Source organism: Scomber japonicus, chromosome 20 (genome assembly GCF_027409825.1).
Source record: "Scomber japonicus isolate fScoJap1 chromosome 20, fScoJap1.pri, whole genome shotgun sequence".
Taxonomy (NCBI): Eukaryota; Metazoa; Chordata; class Actinopteri; order Scombriformes; family Scombridae; genus Scomber; species Scomber japonicus.
Window position 1 is genome coordinate 3,543,016 of NC_070597.1, and position 15,000 is coordinate 3,558,015.

The following is a 15,000-nucleotide window of genomic DNA, read 5'->3' on the forward strand; positions in this document are numbered from 1 at the left end:
GCCGCCCTGTGCAGCTCTAATTACACTGGTTACACACACACACACACACACACACACACACACACAGAGCTCGTTAGGACTTAATGTTAAGAATGAGGTTCGAGAAGAAAAATACTGTGTGTTTCTTTCCCTGTGTGTGTATTTCTGTTTCTGTGTGTTTCCGTGTGTGTGTGTGTGTGTGTGTGTGTGTGTGTGTGTGTGTTTCCGTGTGTGTGTGTTTCTGGGTGTGTTTGTTCCTGTGTGTGTGTTTCTGTTTCTGTTTTGTGTGTGTTTCTATGTAAGTGTGGTTATTGTATATGTGTGTGTGTGTGTGTGTGTGTGTGTGTGTGTGTGTGTGTGTTTCTGTGCTTCTATGTGTGTTCCTGTGTGTGTGTGTGTGTGTGTGTGTGTGTGTGTTTCTGTGCTTCTATGTGTGTTCCTGTGTGTGTGTGTGTGTGTGTTTCTATGTGTGTGTGTTTGTGTGTTCCTGTGTGTGTGTGTGTGTGTTTCTATGTGTGTGTGTTTGTGTGTTCCTGTGTGTGTGTGTGTGTGTGTGTGTGTTTCTGTGCTTCTATGTGTGTTCCTGTGTGTGTGTGTGTGTGTGTGTGTGTGTGTGTGTGTTTCTATGTGTGTGTGTTTGTGCGTTCCTGTGTGTGTGTTTCTATGTGTGTTACTGTGTGTGTGTGTGTGTGTGTGTGTGTGTGTGTGTGTGTGTGTGTGTGTGTGTGTTTCTGTGCTTCTATGTGTGTTCCTGTGTGTGTGTGTGTGTGTGTGTGTTTCTGTGCTTCTATGTGTGTTCCTGTGTGTGTGTGTGTGTGTGTTTCTATGTGTGTGTGTTTGTGTGTTCCTGTGTGTGTGTGTGTGTTTCTGTGCTTCTATGTGTGTTCCTGTGTGTGTGTGTGTGTGTTTCTATGTGTGTGTGTTTGTGTGTTCCTGTGTGTGTGTGTGTGTGTGTGTGTGTGTGTGTTTCTATGTGTGTGTGTTTGTGCGTTCCTGTGTGTGTGTTTCTATGTGTGTTTCTGTGTGTGTGTGTTCCTATGTGTTACTGTGTGTGTGTGTGTGTGTGTGTGTTCGTGTATGTGTGTATTTCCGTGTGTGTGTGTGTGCAGTGAAGCTTGTTATTTGCCCTCAGGCAGTCGTGTGTGTCTCTACACGCTGTGGCATTTGCCCTAAATACCTTCATATGATCCACGTGTGGCAGATTAGTGAGTCCTTTACTACATCATATATGGACACACCCAAAGTCTACGCGTGTGTGTGTGTGTGTGTGTGTGTGTGTGTGTGTGTGTGTGTGTGTGTGTGTGTGTGTGTGTGTGTGTGTGTGTGTGTGTGTGTGTGTGTGTGTGTGTGTGTGTGTGTGTGTGTATTTTTATATTTTCCATTGTAGGTGTTAACCAGTGCAGAAAAAGAAAGGATTACTTCTTCAATCAGAGAGAGAGAGAGACAGAGAGAGGGGGGAGAGAGAGGGGAGAGAGAAAGGAAAGCGAGGGAGAGAGAGAGAGAGACAGAGAGAGAAGGAGGGAGGGAGAGAGAGAGAGAGGGAGAGAGACAGAGAGAGAGAGAGAGGGAGAGAGAGAGAGGGAGAGAGAGAGGGGGGGAGAGAGAGGGGAGAGAGAAAGGAAAGCGAGGGAGAGAGAGAGAGAGGGGGAGAGAGAGAGAGAGACAGAGAGAGAGAGAGAGAGGGAGAGAGAGAGAAAGGTAGAGAGAGAGAGAGAGCGGAGAGAAAGGAAAGCGAGAGAGAGGGAGGGAGGGAGAGAGAGACAGAGAGAGAGAGAGAATGAGAAAGACGGAGAGAGACAGAGAGAGGGAGAGAGAGACTAAACGTGTAAATTTAGAGCAGCTTTAACAGTACAGGTTTAAAAATGGAGCCCCTCGCCCCAGATTGACGTAGACCAACGAAATTCGCTACACATATATATCACATCAAGACACACAAAAAAGCCTCTTGGACCCTTACTCTAACTCCAACAGGAAGTCGGCCATTTTTATTCAAATTTCCGATTTTGCCACCTGTTTATTGCCATGTCCACTAGCTTTAACAAACTCTTCCAACAGATTGAACCCACTTCATATTCATAGAGTAGTTAAGTTTATTGTTAAGCTGTTAAAATATGATGCCTCTATTACACATCTTTATCACATGTCTCAATAAACACAATTGTTTTAACCAGGCGGGGAGTTCTGGTCCTCTGAAATGAAGCCAACCAGGAAGTAACTTAGAGCTGCATTCTATCAAAAGGCCACCAGGGGGCGACCGTCTCTATACAAGTCAATGGAGAATTCACCAACTTCTCACTTGATTTCTAACCTCAGTAAACGTTTTCAAAATGTGTTTATGGTCTCAATCGCTAGTTTAAAGCCTTCTTCAATGCAGTATGATGTTCATTTGGGACATTTTGGCCTCCCTGATTTTATATGTGACGATAAAGCAGGGTATGCATTAGGGCGTGGCTACGTCCTGATTGACAGGTTGATTGACCAATGTCCTCCAGATCCAGCCCTCGTAACCATAGCAACCTCCCCGCTCCGCCCATGGCCCCGCCTCATGCCCATATGAGTAGAATGTGTGTTTTTATTTTTCCCAGCATGCACCTGAAATTTTCAAGATGGCGCTGCCTAGATTCGAAACTATTGGCTTCTGAGCAGCAGTCCACAAACCAATGGGTGACGTCACGGATGTTACGTCCATTTCTTTTATACAGTCTATGGTTTTACTACACAGCTGCAGCCAGATGTTTCAACTAGAGTACAGAAATATTAAGATAAAGATAAAATAAGATAATCCTTTATAAGTCCTGTGATGGGGAAATGTACAGCGTTACAGCAGCAAAGTGGGCAGTAGGCAGGTCTGAAACATGACACTCAATAAATTAACCCTTTATAGGACACTCATTGAAAGGGAGGAAGGAAGGAAGGAAGGAAGGATGGAGGAAGGATGGAGGAAAGAAGGAAGGAAGGAAGGTAGGGGGGAAGAAAGAAAGAGAGAAGGAGGGAGGGAGGAAGGGAAGAAAGAAGGAAGAAGAAAGGGGGATGGAGGAAGGAAAGAAGGAAGGGAGGAGAGAAGGAGGGAGGGAGGAAGGGAAGAAAGAAGGAAGAAGAAAGGGGGATGGAGGAAGGAAAGAAGGAAGGGAGGAGAGAAGGAGGGAGGGAGGAAGGTCAGATGGAAGAAAGAAGGAAGAAGAAAGAGGGATGGAGGAAGGAAAGAAGGAAGGGAGGAGAGAAGGAGGGAGGGAGGAAGGACAGATGGAAGGAAGGGGGCTGGAGGAAGGAAAGAAGGAAGGGAGGAGAGAAGGAGGGAGGGAGGAAGGACAGATGGAAGGAAGGATGGAGGAAATAAGGAACGAGGGAGGGAGAAAGGAAAAGAGGAAGGGAAGAAGGAAGGAAAGGAAGGAAGGAAGGAAGGAAAGAAGGAAGGAAGGATATTTTGGGATATTTACCAAAGTTACCATAAATAAACTGAATGTTTCCTGTTGAGCTGGATGAGCTCAGAGTCGAGATGAAGCCGATAGATACAGCTATGTGTAGTTATTCATGTTTCTGCTGCTGTCTGTCTGTAATGGTTTTCCTCTCTTCCTCCTCCTCCTCACAGGAGCGGGAAGCGCTGAGAGTCATTCCTCTGAAGGAGATTCACAAAGTGCAGGAGTGTAAACAGAGGTCAGTTATCTTCTCTGTCTGCTGCTCTCCAGGCTTTAAAGGGTTAATTAAGGTTAATTCAGGATTAATTAATTAATGAATGAATAAACTGTTGCTCTGTTTCTCTGCAGCGAGCTGATGATGAGAGACAATCTGTTTGAGATGGTGACGAGCTCCAGAACCTTCTACATGCAGGTAAACACAGGAACAGGAAGAGCTGCTGGTTTAAATCCAGAGAGGTTTAACAGGTTACAGTTGAGTCGTGTGATGTTTCATATAAAACTTAAAACTGTTAACTCTTTGGAAAAAGTGAATTATCTAGTAAAACTAATACAGATTTATACCGACTTCTTCATTGATGAGCTGCTGCCAGTCCCTGTAACTCTACGACTTCAACACATTTATTTATTCTTTATTTAACAGAAAAAATGCACAATATATTTATTATGTCAGATAAAGCTAGAAGCTCTGATGCAGAGGCCACCAGTGATGTACAAGAAGCCAAATTAAATATGCAAAAAAAAGAAACAGTTAGTTTAGTGAATTAAAATATGAAAACAGAGTAAAGAAAAGAAAACCAGGAAAGAGAAAAGAAATGAAAGGAAAAGTAAAATTAGGAAAGAAAGAAGAAAGAAAGAAAGAAAGGAACAAAAGGAAAAAAATAAGGAAAGAAAGAATAAGGAAAAAATAAAAATATAAGGAAGGAAGGAAAGAAAGAAAGTAAGAAAAAAGAAAAGAATACACTATTCTCCAACAGGATGTATAACAGCAGTAATCTCAATATCTTTATTAAATGTCTTATATTTTATATTTTCTAACTTATGACCTCAAGAAAATCCACATTTAATATCTTTTATCTTTCTATCTATCTCTTTATCTTTACTTAAAACCTGAATTCATTATTTGAGTTAAAGGCAGCTTTATATGTTTTCACTGTATTATCTAACCTCTGCTATATTAAAACCTGTGTGTGTGTGTGTGTGTGTGTGTGTGTGTGTGTGTGTGTGTGTGTGTGTGTGTGTGTGTCTGTGTCTGTGTCTGTGTGTGTGTGTGTGTCTGTGTCTGTGTCTGTGTCTGTGTCTGTGTCTGTGTCTGTGTGTGTGTGTGTGTGTGTGTGTGTGTGTGTGTGTGTGTGTGTGTCTGTGTCTGTGTCTGTGTCTGTGTCTGTGTGTGTGTGTGTGTCTGTGTCTGTGTCTGTGTGTGTGTGTGTGTGTGTGTGTCTGTGTGTGTGTGTGTGTCTGTCTGTGTCTGTGTCTGTGTCTGTGTGTGTGTGTGTGTGTGTGTGTCTGTGTGTGTGTGTGTGTGTCTGTGTGTGTCTGTGTGTCTGTGTCTGTGTGTATGTGTGTATGTGTGTATGTGTGTCTGTGTGTGTGTGTGTGTCTGTGTCTGTGTCTGTGTGTGTGTGTGTGTCTGTGTCTGTGTCTGTGTGTGTGTGTGTGTGTGTGTGTGTGTGTCTGTGTGTGTGTGTGTGTCTGTCTGTGTCTGTGTCTGTGTCTGTGTGTGTGTGTGTGTGTGTGTGTCTGTGTGTGTGTGTGTGTGTCTGTGTGTGTCTGTGTGTCTGTGTATGTGTGTATGTGTGTATGTGTGTATGTGTGTCTGTGTGTCTGTGTGTGTGTGTGTGTCTCTCTCTGTGTGTGTCTGTGTGTGTGTGTGTGTGTGTGTGTGTGTCTGTGTGTGTGTGTGTGTGTGTGTGTGTGTCTGTGTGTGTGTGTCTGTGTCTGTGTCTGTGTCTGTGTGTGTGTGTGTGTGTGTGTGTGTGTGTCTCTCTGTGTGTGTGTGTGTCTGTGTGTGTGTGTGTGTGTGTGTGTGTGTGTGTGTGTGTGTGTGTGTGTGTGTGTGTGTGTGTCTGTGTGTGTGTCTGTGTCTGTCTGTCTGTGTGTGTGTGTGTCTGTGTGTGTGTGTCTCTGTGTGTGTGTGTGTGTGTGTGTGTGTGTCTGTGTGTGTCTGTGTGTGTGTGTGTGTGTGTGTGTGTGTGTGTGTGTGTGTCCCTGTGTGTGTGTGTGTGTGTGTGTGTGTGTGTGTGTGTGTGTGTGTGTGTGTGTGTGTGTGTGTGTGTGTGTGTGTCTCAGGCTGACAGCCCCGAGGACATGCACAGCTGGATAAAGGCGATCTCAGGAGCCATCGTGGCTCAGCGAGGACCCGGACGCTCCGCTAACACTGTAGGTATCTCTGTTCATGCTGCACTGATGCTGATAAAGAGAGGAATTCCACCTTAAATCCACCTTAAAAACACATTAAATCCACCTTAAAAACACTCAGCTGGTAAAACTAAGGTGGAAAAACAAGATTTATAGACATGAAATAAGCATGATTTTAGACAGATAGCTGCATCAACCCTCCTGTTGTCCTCGAGTCAAGGAAGGAAGGGAGGGAGGATGGATGGAAGGGAGGAAGAAAGAAGGAAAGGAGGAAGGAAGGATGGATGGAAGGAAGAAGGAAGGAAAGGAGGAAGGAAAGATGGAAGGAAGGAAAGGAGGGAGGAAAGAAGAAGGAAAGAAAGGAGGGAGGGAGAAAGAAGGAAGGGAGGAAGGAAGGGTGGAGGGAGAGAGAAAGGAAAAGAGGAAGGAAAGAAGGAAGGGAGGAAGGTAGGGGGAGGAAAGAAAGAGAGAAGGAGGATGGAAGGAAGGAATGGAAGTAGGGAGGAGGAAAGGAAGGGAGGAAAGAAGGATGGAGGGAGGAAGGGAGGAAGGAAAGAGAGAAGGAGGAAGGAAAGGAAGGAAGGAGGGAAGAAAAGAAGGTAGGATGGAGGGAGAAAGAAAAAGAAGAAGGGAGGAAGGAAAGAAAGAAGGACAAGAAAGACGGAAGGGAGGAAGGAAAGAAGGAACAGTTAAAACAGACAGGGTCAATTTGACCTGGGAGGACGCTTCTTCCTCCCTCCCTCCCTCCCTCCTTTCCTTCCTTCCTTCCTTCCTTCCTTCCTTCCTTCTTTCCTCCCTTCTTTCCTTGACTCAAGGACAACAGCAGGGTTAGATAAATCACTTATATTTTTATTGCATGTTTTGTCAGCCTTACAAGCTGATGATGATGATGATGATGATGGTTGAAGTTTTTATGCTCTGAAAACACACACACACACACACACAGACACACACACACACACACACACACACACTCCCGGTCCTCCTCCGTTCTCACTCCTCCTTCGATTTCTTTCTCACTGTTTTTGAAGAGTTGTTTTTTTTCCCCCAAACCACAAAAATCATCCACCAGAAATACGAAGAAAAATAAAAGTATCTTTATCCTTCCTGTCGTCCTCCCGGGTCAAATTGACCCCGTCTGTTTCGACTGTTCCTTCTTTCCTTCTTCCTCCCTTCCTCCCTTCCTTCTTCCTTCCTTCCTTCTTTCCTTCTTTCCTTCCCTCCTTTCCTTCCTTCCTTCCTTCCTTCCTTCCTTTCTCCCTTTCTCCTTCCCTCCTTTCTTGTTTCCTCCCTCCCTCTTTGTTCCTTCCTCCTTTCCTTCCTTCTTCTTTCCTTCCTTCCTCCCTCCTTTCCTTCCTTCTGCCTTCCTTCCTTTCTCCCTTTCTCCCTCCCTCCTTTCTTGTTTCCTCCCTCTCTCCTACCTTCCTTCGTTCCTCCTTTTCTTCCTTCCTTCTTCCTCCCTTCCTCCCTCCTTTCCTTCGTTCTTCCTTCCTTTCCTTTCTCCCTCCCTCCTTTCTTGTTTCCTCTCTCCCTCCTACATTTGTTCCTTCCTTCTTCCTCCCTTCCTTCCTTCTTCCCTCCTTTCTTTCCCTTCCTTCCTTCCTTCCTCCCTCCCTCCTTTCCTTCCTTCTTCCTCCTTTCCTCCCTCCTTTCCTTCCTTCCTTCCTCCCTCCCTCCTTTCCTTCCTTCTTCCTCCCTTCCTTCCCTCCCTCCTACCTTCCTTCCTTTTTCCTTTCTCCCTCCCTCCTTCTTGTTTCCTCCTTCCTTCCTTCCTCCCTCCTTTGTTCCTTCCTTCTTCCTCCCTTCCTTCCTTGACTCGAGGACAACAGGAGGGTTAAACATGTTATATAAGACACTAGCTCTAAAGAAGATGTTCACAGACTTTAGAGAGTATAAATGAGTCTTAGTTTTAGTCACCCTCCCCCCCCTCCTACACCCCCCCCTCTCTCCCTCTCTCTCTCTCTTTCAGTCAGATTTGAATTTAACCTGGTGTAAACTTTGTGGGTTACTTAACCATTCAAATGTGGTTTTGAATGTTCTGCATTTTTAGAAAGTATACTGTAACTTTAAAAGGAAACTCTGTGTTGACATGAACGATAAAGAGGAAGTGAAACTTAGTGAGCAGAAACTTTCCACATGTTACAGTTCAACCACAGCGTTTACACATTTATGCAGACGTGTATAATATTAATAATATTATACACGTCTGCATAAATGTGTAAACGCTGTGGTTCTCTTATTGCAGATTTACATTTCCTCCCACAAACACAAGCTAACCTATTTTAGCTCCACTTATTTAGAATTACACTTTATAACATATTTAACTTGCAAGTACAGTTATGTACTAGTTTTAAAAGCAGCATCATGTTTGTTAAAATGCACATTTAGTATTTTTGTTGGTTTTATATCATTTAAATGACATTTGCACCATTTTTTAAAACCTAAAAGTAAGACTGAATACTCCTGAAAATGTCAAATGGTGTAACCACAAAAGAATGATAAAAGAAAAGAAAGAAAGCGGAGGAAGAAGAGAAAGGTAGGAGGGAGAAAGGAAGGGAGGGAGGAAAGGAAGGAAGGAAGGACGGAGGAAAGAAAGAAGGAAGGAAGGAAGGAAGGAAGGAAGGAAGGTAGGGGGAGGAAAGAAAGAGAAGGAGGAAAGGAGCGAGGGAGGAAGGCAAAGAAGGAGAGAAGGAAGAAAGGAGGGAGGGAGGGAAGGAAAGAAGGGAGGACAGAAAGGAAAGAGGGAGGGAGGGAGAAAAGAAAAGAAGAAGGGAGGAAGGAAGGGAAGAAGGACAGAGGAAAGATGGAAGGGAGGAAGGTAGAGGGGAGGAAAGAAAGAGAAGGAGGAAGGAAGAAAAAAAGGGGGATGGAGAAAGGAAATAAAGAGAGAATGAGGGAAGGGAGTAAGGAAAGGAAGGAAGGAACAGTCAAAACAGACGGGGTCCATTTGACCCGGGAGGACGACAGGAAGGTTAATAAAAAGTTTGATCTTATTGGTCGATATAGCGACAGGTGGATGAATCTGTGGTATTTTGGGAACGACTCTGCTCTCTCTCCGTGACATCACTGAGCTGTCATGACATCACTGAGCCGTCATGACATCACTGAGCTGTCGTGACGTCACTGAGCTGTCATGACATCACTGAGCCGTCATGACATCACTGAGCTGTTATAAACATAAACTGTTGTTTTCAGATCCGACAGGCCAGAAGGCTCTCCAGCCCTTGTATACAGAGGTATACGCCATTCTGCAGTGGTGAATGCAGCACGTATGTGATCCTGTGCTCTTCCCCCTCATCTGCCCCCCCCCAAAAAATAAATAAATACCCCCCCCCATTCACCCCCCAGCCACCAGCCACCAACCACCAACCACCAGCCACCAGCCTCCTTTACCTGCCATTAACTCTGCAGACCAAACTCAACCCATCCATCCTCAAAGCTACTAATAGCTGCATAGTTTGAACAGTGTCGCCACCTGCTGCCAGAACAGTGAATTACACCTTTAAACTCAAAGCTGGAGTGTTACCAGCTTTTTAGTTTCCTTTCAACCTGCATCAACAAGCGTCTTATGTGCACATTTGGTCTGAATCTGTTGCTTAAATTATAATTTTTGCTTCTTTTTTTCATTTAATACACTTTGAAATCTCTTTTTTGCTTCTTTTAACCCTCCTGTTGTCCTCAGGTCAAGGAAGGACAGGAAGGAAGGAAGGAAAGGAGTAAGAAGGAAGGGAGGGAAAGGAGTAAGGAGGGAAGGAGGGAGGAAAGGAGTGAGGAAGGGAGGAAGGAAAGGAGTGAGGAGGGAGGGAGGGAGGGAGGGAGGGAGAGAGAAAAGGAGGATGAAAGGAAGGAAGGGAGGAAGGAAAAGGAGTAAGGAGGGAGGGAGGGAGGAAAGAAGGAAGGGAGGGAGGGAGGAAGGGAGGGAGAGAGAAAGGGAAAGAGTAAGGAGGGAGAGAGGAAGGTAGGAAGGAAAGAAGGGAGGAAAGGAGGATGAAAGGAAGGAAGGAAAGGAGTAAGGAGGGAGGGAGGGAGAAAGGAGGGAGGGAGAAAAGGAGGATGGAAGGAAGGAAGGAAGGGAGAAAGGGAGGGAGGGAGGGAGGGAGGGAGGGAGAAAAGTAGGATGAAAGGAAGGGAGGAAGGAAAGGAGAAAGGAGGATGAAAGGAAGGAAGAGAGAAAGGAAAGGAGGAGGGAGGGAGGGAGAAAAGTAGGATGAAAGGAAGGGAGGAAGGAAAGGAGTAAGGAGGGAGGGAGGAAAGGAGGTTGGAAGGAAGGAAGGAAAGGAGGAAAAGTGGAAGGAAGTAAGAAGAGAAGGAAGAGAGACAGGAAAGGAGTAAGGAGGGAGGAAGGAAGTAAGAAAGAAAGAAAGAAAGAGAGGGGAAGAACAAAGGAAAAATTAAAGAAAGAGGGAGGAAAGAAAGAACAGTCAAAAGAGAAAAGGACGACAGGAAGAACACAGACGCAGGTTCGTGCAGGTGGAAACAGAGTCTTACATTCATTCAGAAACATTCAAGCGTGTGTCGGATGCATGACAGACCTGGCAGCTGTGACCTTTGACCCCCTTTCAGTCCCTTTGAGGTGTTTGACCCCGAAGCTTTGTAACACTTGACGATCATTTCACGCCTGAACGCTCTCCGTTAGTCATCGATCTGCCATCAGATTCGTATCAGCTCCTTCTTCTTCTTCTCCTCTCAGCTTCTCATCCTTCTTCTTCTCCTCTCAGCTTCTCATCATCGTTCTTCTTCTTCTTCTTATTCTTCTTCTTCTTCTTCTCCTCCTCCTCCTCTCAGCTTCTCATCGTTCTTCTTCTCCTCTCAGCTTCTCATCATCGTTCTTCTTCTCCTCTCAGCTTCTCATCATCGTTCTTCTCCTCCTCTCAGCTTCTCATCCTTCTTCTTCTCCTCTCAGCTTCTCATCCTTCTTCTTCTCCTCTCAGCTTCTCATCCTTCTTCTTCTTCTTCTCCTCTCAGCTTCTCATCCTTCTTCTTCTCCTCTCAGCTTCTCATCCTTCTTCTTCTCCTCTCAGCTTCTCATCCTTCTTCTTCTTCTCCTCTCAGCTTCTCATCATCGTTCTTCTTCTCCTCTCAGCTTCTCATCCTTCTTCTTCTCCTCTCAGCTTCTCATCCTTCTTCTTCTTCTCCTCTCAGCTTCTCATCATCGTTCTTCTTCTCCTCTCAGCTTCTCATCCTTCTTCTTCTCCTCTCAGCTTCTCATCATCGTTCTTCTTCTCCTCTCAGCTTCTCATCCTTCTTCTTCTCCTCTCAGCTTCTCATCCTTCTTCTTCTCCTCTCAGCTTCTCATCCTTCTTCTTCTCCTCTCAGCTTCTCATCCTTCTTCTTCTCCTCTCAGCTTCTCATCATCGTTCTTCTTCTTCTTCTTATTCTTCTTCTTCTTCTTCTCCTCCTCCTCCTCTCAGCTTCTCATCGTTCTTCTTCTCCTCTCAGCTTCTCATCATCGTTCTTCTTCTCCTCTCAGCTTCTCATCATCGTTCTTCTCCTCCTCTCAGCTTCTCATCCTTCTTCTTCTCCTCTCAGCTTCTCATCCTTCTTCTTCTCCTCTCAGCTTCTCATCCTTCTTCTTCTTCTTCTCCTCTCAGCTTCTCATCCTTCTTCTTCTCCTCTCAGCTTCTCATCCTTCTTCTTCTCCTCTCAGCTTCTCATCATCATTCTTCTTCTCCTCTCAGCTTCTCATCATCGTTCTTCTTCTCCTCTCAGCTTCTCATCATCCTTCTTCTTCTCCTCTCAGCTTCTCATCTTTCTTCTTCTCCTCTCAGCTTCTCATCATCGTTCTTCTTCTCCTCTCAGCTTCTCATCATCGTTCTTCTTCTCCTCTCAGCTTCTCATCCTTCTTCTTCTCCTCTCAGCTTCTCATCCTTCTTCTTCTCCTCTCAGCTTCTCATCATCGTTCTTCTTCTCCTCTCAGCTTCTCATCATCCTTCTTCTTCTCCTCTCAGCTTCTCATCTTTCTTCTTCTCCTCTCAGCTTCTCATCATCCTTCTTCTTCTCCTCTCAGCTTCTCATCCTTCTTCTTCTCCTCCTCTCAGCTTCTCATCATCGTTCTTCTTCTCCTCTCAGCTTCTCATCATCGTTCTTCTTCTCCTCTCAGCTTCTCATCCTTCTTCTTCTCCTCTCAGCTTCTCATCATCCTTCTTCTTCTCCTCTCAGCTTCTCATCCTTCTTCTTCTTCTTCTTCTTCTCCTCTCAGCTTCTCATCGTTCTTCTTCTTCTTCTTCTTCTTCTTCTTCTTCTTCTCCTCTCAGCTTCTCATCATCGTTCTTCTTCTCCTCTCAGCTTCTCATCTTTCTTCTTCTCCTCTCAGCTTCTCATCGTCGTTCTTCTTCTTCTTCTTCTTCTTTATTGTTTGTTCACGTTTGTGCAGAAAAAAGTTTAATTATCATGAATCCATTTCCACTGAATCATCCTCACATGTCGGATCAGTCATCTCTGAATGTTGTTTCTGTCGTCACTCTTCTTCTTCTGCTTCTTCTGCTTCTTCTTCTTCTTCTGTGTTTTTCCATGTGGACGTCTTATTAACATTTTACAGCAGGGAGGTCAAACATGAGGCTCGTGGGCCAGAACTGGTCCCCCGAGGGGTTTAATCAGGCCCACTTTCCTTCCTGACTTCTTTTCATTCTTTCCTTCTGTCCTTGCTCCCTTCCTTCCTCCTTTCCTTCCTTCCTTCCTTCCTTCTCTCCTTCCTTCATTCCTTCTTTCTTTTCTTTGTTCCTTCGTTCCTTCCTTTCTACCATCTGTGCTCCCTTCTTTCCTTAATTCCTTCCTTCATTCCTCCCTTTCTTCCTTCTGTCTGTCTGTCCTTCCTTCCTCTTCCTTCCTTCCTTTCTTCCATTTGTCCTTCCTTGCTTCCTTGTTTCCTTCCTTCCTTCCCTCCCTCCAATCAGATCATATTGGGCTGTTTGCGGCCCTTGAATGAAAATGAGTTTGACCCTCCTCCCTTTCTTCCTTCCTTCTTTCCTTCCTTCGTTTCTTCGTTCCTTCCCTCCATCTGTCCTTCCTTCCTTCCTTCCTTCCTTCCTTCCTTCCATCTATACTTCCTCCCTTCCATCCTTCTATCCTTCCTTCTGTCTGTCTTTCCTTCTTTCCCTTCTTATTTCCTTCTTCCTTTCCTTCCATCTGTCCTTCCATCCTTCCTTCTATCCTTCCTTCCTTCCTTCCTTCCTTCCTTCCTTCCATCTTTTTTAATAATCCCTCCTCAGCTCATATTGTTCTGTATGTGGCTCTTGAATGAAGATGAGTTTGATCCTCCTGTTTTACAGCATTTCCTCTTCCTGACTCCCGGCTGGATTTCGTCATCACAAGCTTCTTCTTCTTCTTCTTCTTTTGTCGCCCCCCTCCACTAACCGTCTGCCATGTTGTCTCTCTGTTTGTGTGTGTGTGTGTGTGTGTGTGTGTGCTTTTCAGAGAGTGAGGTGTGACAGTTAAGTACTAACCCTCCCTTTTAAAAAAAACAAAAAAACGAGTCCTGCCGCCTACTTCCTGTTCCTGTCCCTCCCACCACCTGCTGCTCATCGTCCAATCACCAAGCCCCACCTTGCAGCCCCGCCTCCTCTTCCTCTCTCCGCTTCCATAGCAACCTGCTGCTCGATACCCGTCCTGCTCCTTGGCAACTGCAGCATCACTTCGTTCGTATGTGTTTGCTCGTAACTGCATGAACGGACCCGTGTGTTTCCTGTCACCGTTCACCATTCACTTCTTTTCCTTTTTTTTTTTTTTTTTTTAAACAGCGACTGTGTGATAGATATTTAAAGGGCCGTATTGATCTGGCTCATGTGTTTCAATAGAAGAGCAAACAATAGAAAAATTTACAAAAAACATCATGTAACTGAAAAAAATATATATAGATTTAAAATAGGGCTATCAAACGATTAATTTTTTTAGTTGAGATTAATCGCAGAATTTTCATAGTTAATCGCGATTGATCGCGTTTTGAATTGCATGTTTAAAATCCTGTTATTTTCCATTTGAAGGCAGTTTTAAGCCCATAATGTAAAGCATTTCTTACCAGAGTGTCTTAACTGGGAATCAATCACGGCTCTGCTGCGACTCCCACACTCCAAAATGGTCCTTTGGTGGAGCTGAGGCTGGCTTGGCTGCACCTGGGTGTTTAGCGTGGAGGTGCTAACTCAAACTCCACGTACTCCGGTGGTAGTTAAACTCCGTTTGACACAGGTTGCATTTTACTTTTGACTTGTCAACTGAAGCGTCTGGAAGTGTTTTAAAGTTAAACAAGCCGTTCAAAAGTCCAGTAGCTCTCTTACTTTCCATCAGCGCGGTAGGTTTACTGCAGGAGGCCACTTCAAAGCATAGCGCTACAGCTAGAGGAGCCGTCTACGGGGGAGTAGAAGGGACAAAAAGGCTTGACACATTAAAATGTGATTAAAAAAAATTAACGCGTTATGGACTGCATTAATCTAATCGTGATTAACGCGTTAACGCTGACAGCCCTAATATAAACATTTTTAAAAAGTATGATTTTTGGCCTTTATGTCTAAAATTCTGGCATGTTTTATCTTCCGTAGGAACAGTAGGTCAATAAAACACAAAGAAATATGAAAATAAATAAATACAACAATTTAACAAATATTCACAGCTGATTTGAATCATGTTGTAGTAAAGAAAGATAAGATAATACTTTATTAGTCCCACCACAGCGTTACAGCAGCTAAGCTAGCCGCAAAGAATAGAAAAGCATCAATTAAAAAGTAAAACATATCAAATTATAATTAAGTATGGACAACAGGAAAATTGAAAAAAACATCATGTACCAGTAGAAATACCCTCATATATTTTTTAATTAATTTTAAAAAGTGTGATTTTTGGCCTTTATGTCTAAAATTCTGGCATGTTTTATCTTCCATAGGAACAGTAGGTCAATAAAACATGAAGAAATATGAAAATTAATAAATATAATAATTTAACAAATATTCCCAGCATATTTAGGCTTTGTTGGAGTTAAAAAAAAAAACATTAAATAACAGTAGAAATGCTCTCATACATAGATTTTCAAATTAATTAAAAAAGATATAAAAAAGATTTTGGCATGTTTTTTCCTCCGTAGTGTACAGAAATTAATATATACAACAATTTAACAAATATTCACAGCAGCTTTCCTGTTGGAATAAAGAAAAAACACATTAAATACCATAAAGTTAAAGTTAAATATGTAAAGTTAAGAAAAATCATTTACTAGTAGAAATGCTCTCATACATAGATTTTATAATTCATTTTAAAAAGTGTG

General features: G+C 43.8%; 1 protein-coding gene across 1 annotated transcript in view; it reads left to right on the top strand.

The window, feature by feature from the left end:
* The window catches only part of LOC128381843 (uncharacterized), a 30,554-nt gene that overhangs the window by 13,163 nt on the left and 2,391 nt on the right, over nt 1-15,000 (top strand). Inside the window, exons 4-6 of the mRNA XM_053341870.1 lie at nt 3,569-3,633; nt 3,744-3,807; nt 5,682-5,771. Of these exons, the coding sequence (XP_053197845.1) occupies nt 3,569-3,633; nt 3,744-3,807; nt 5,682-5,771 (219 nt within the window). The remainder of the gene's footprint in view (nt 1-3,568; nt 3,634-3,743; nt 3,808-5,681; nt 5,772-15,000) is intronic.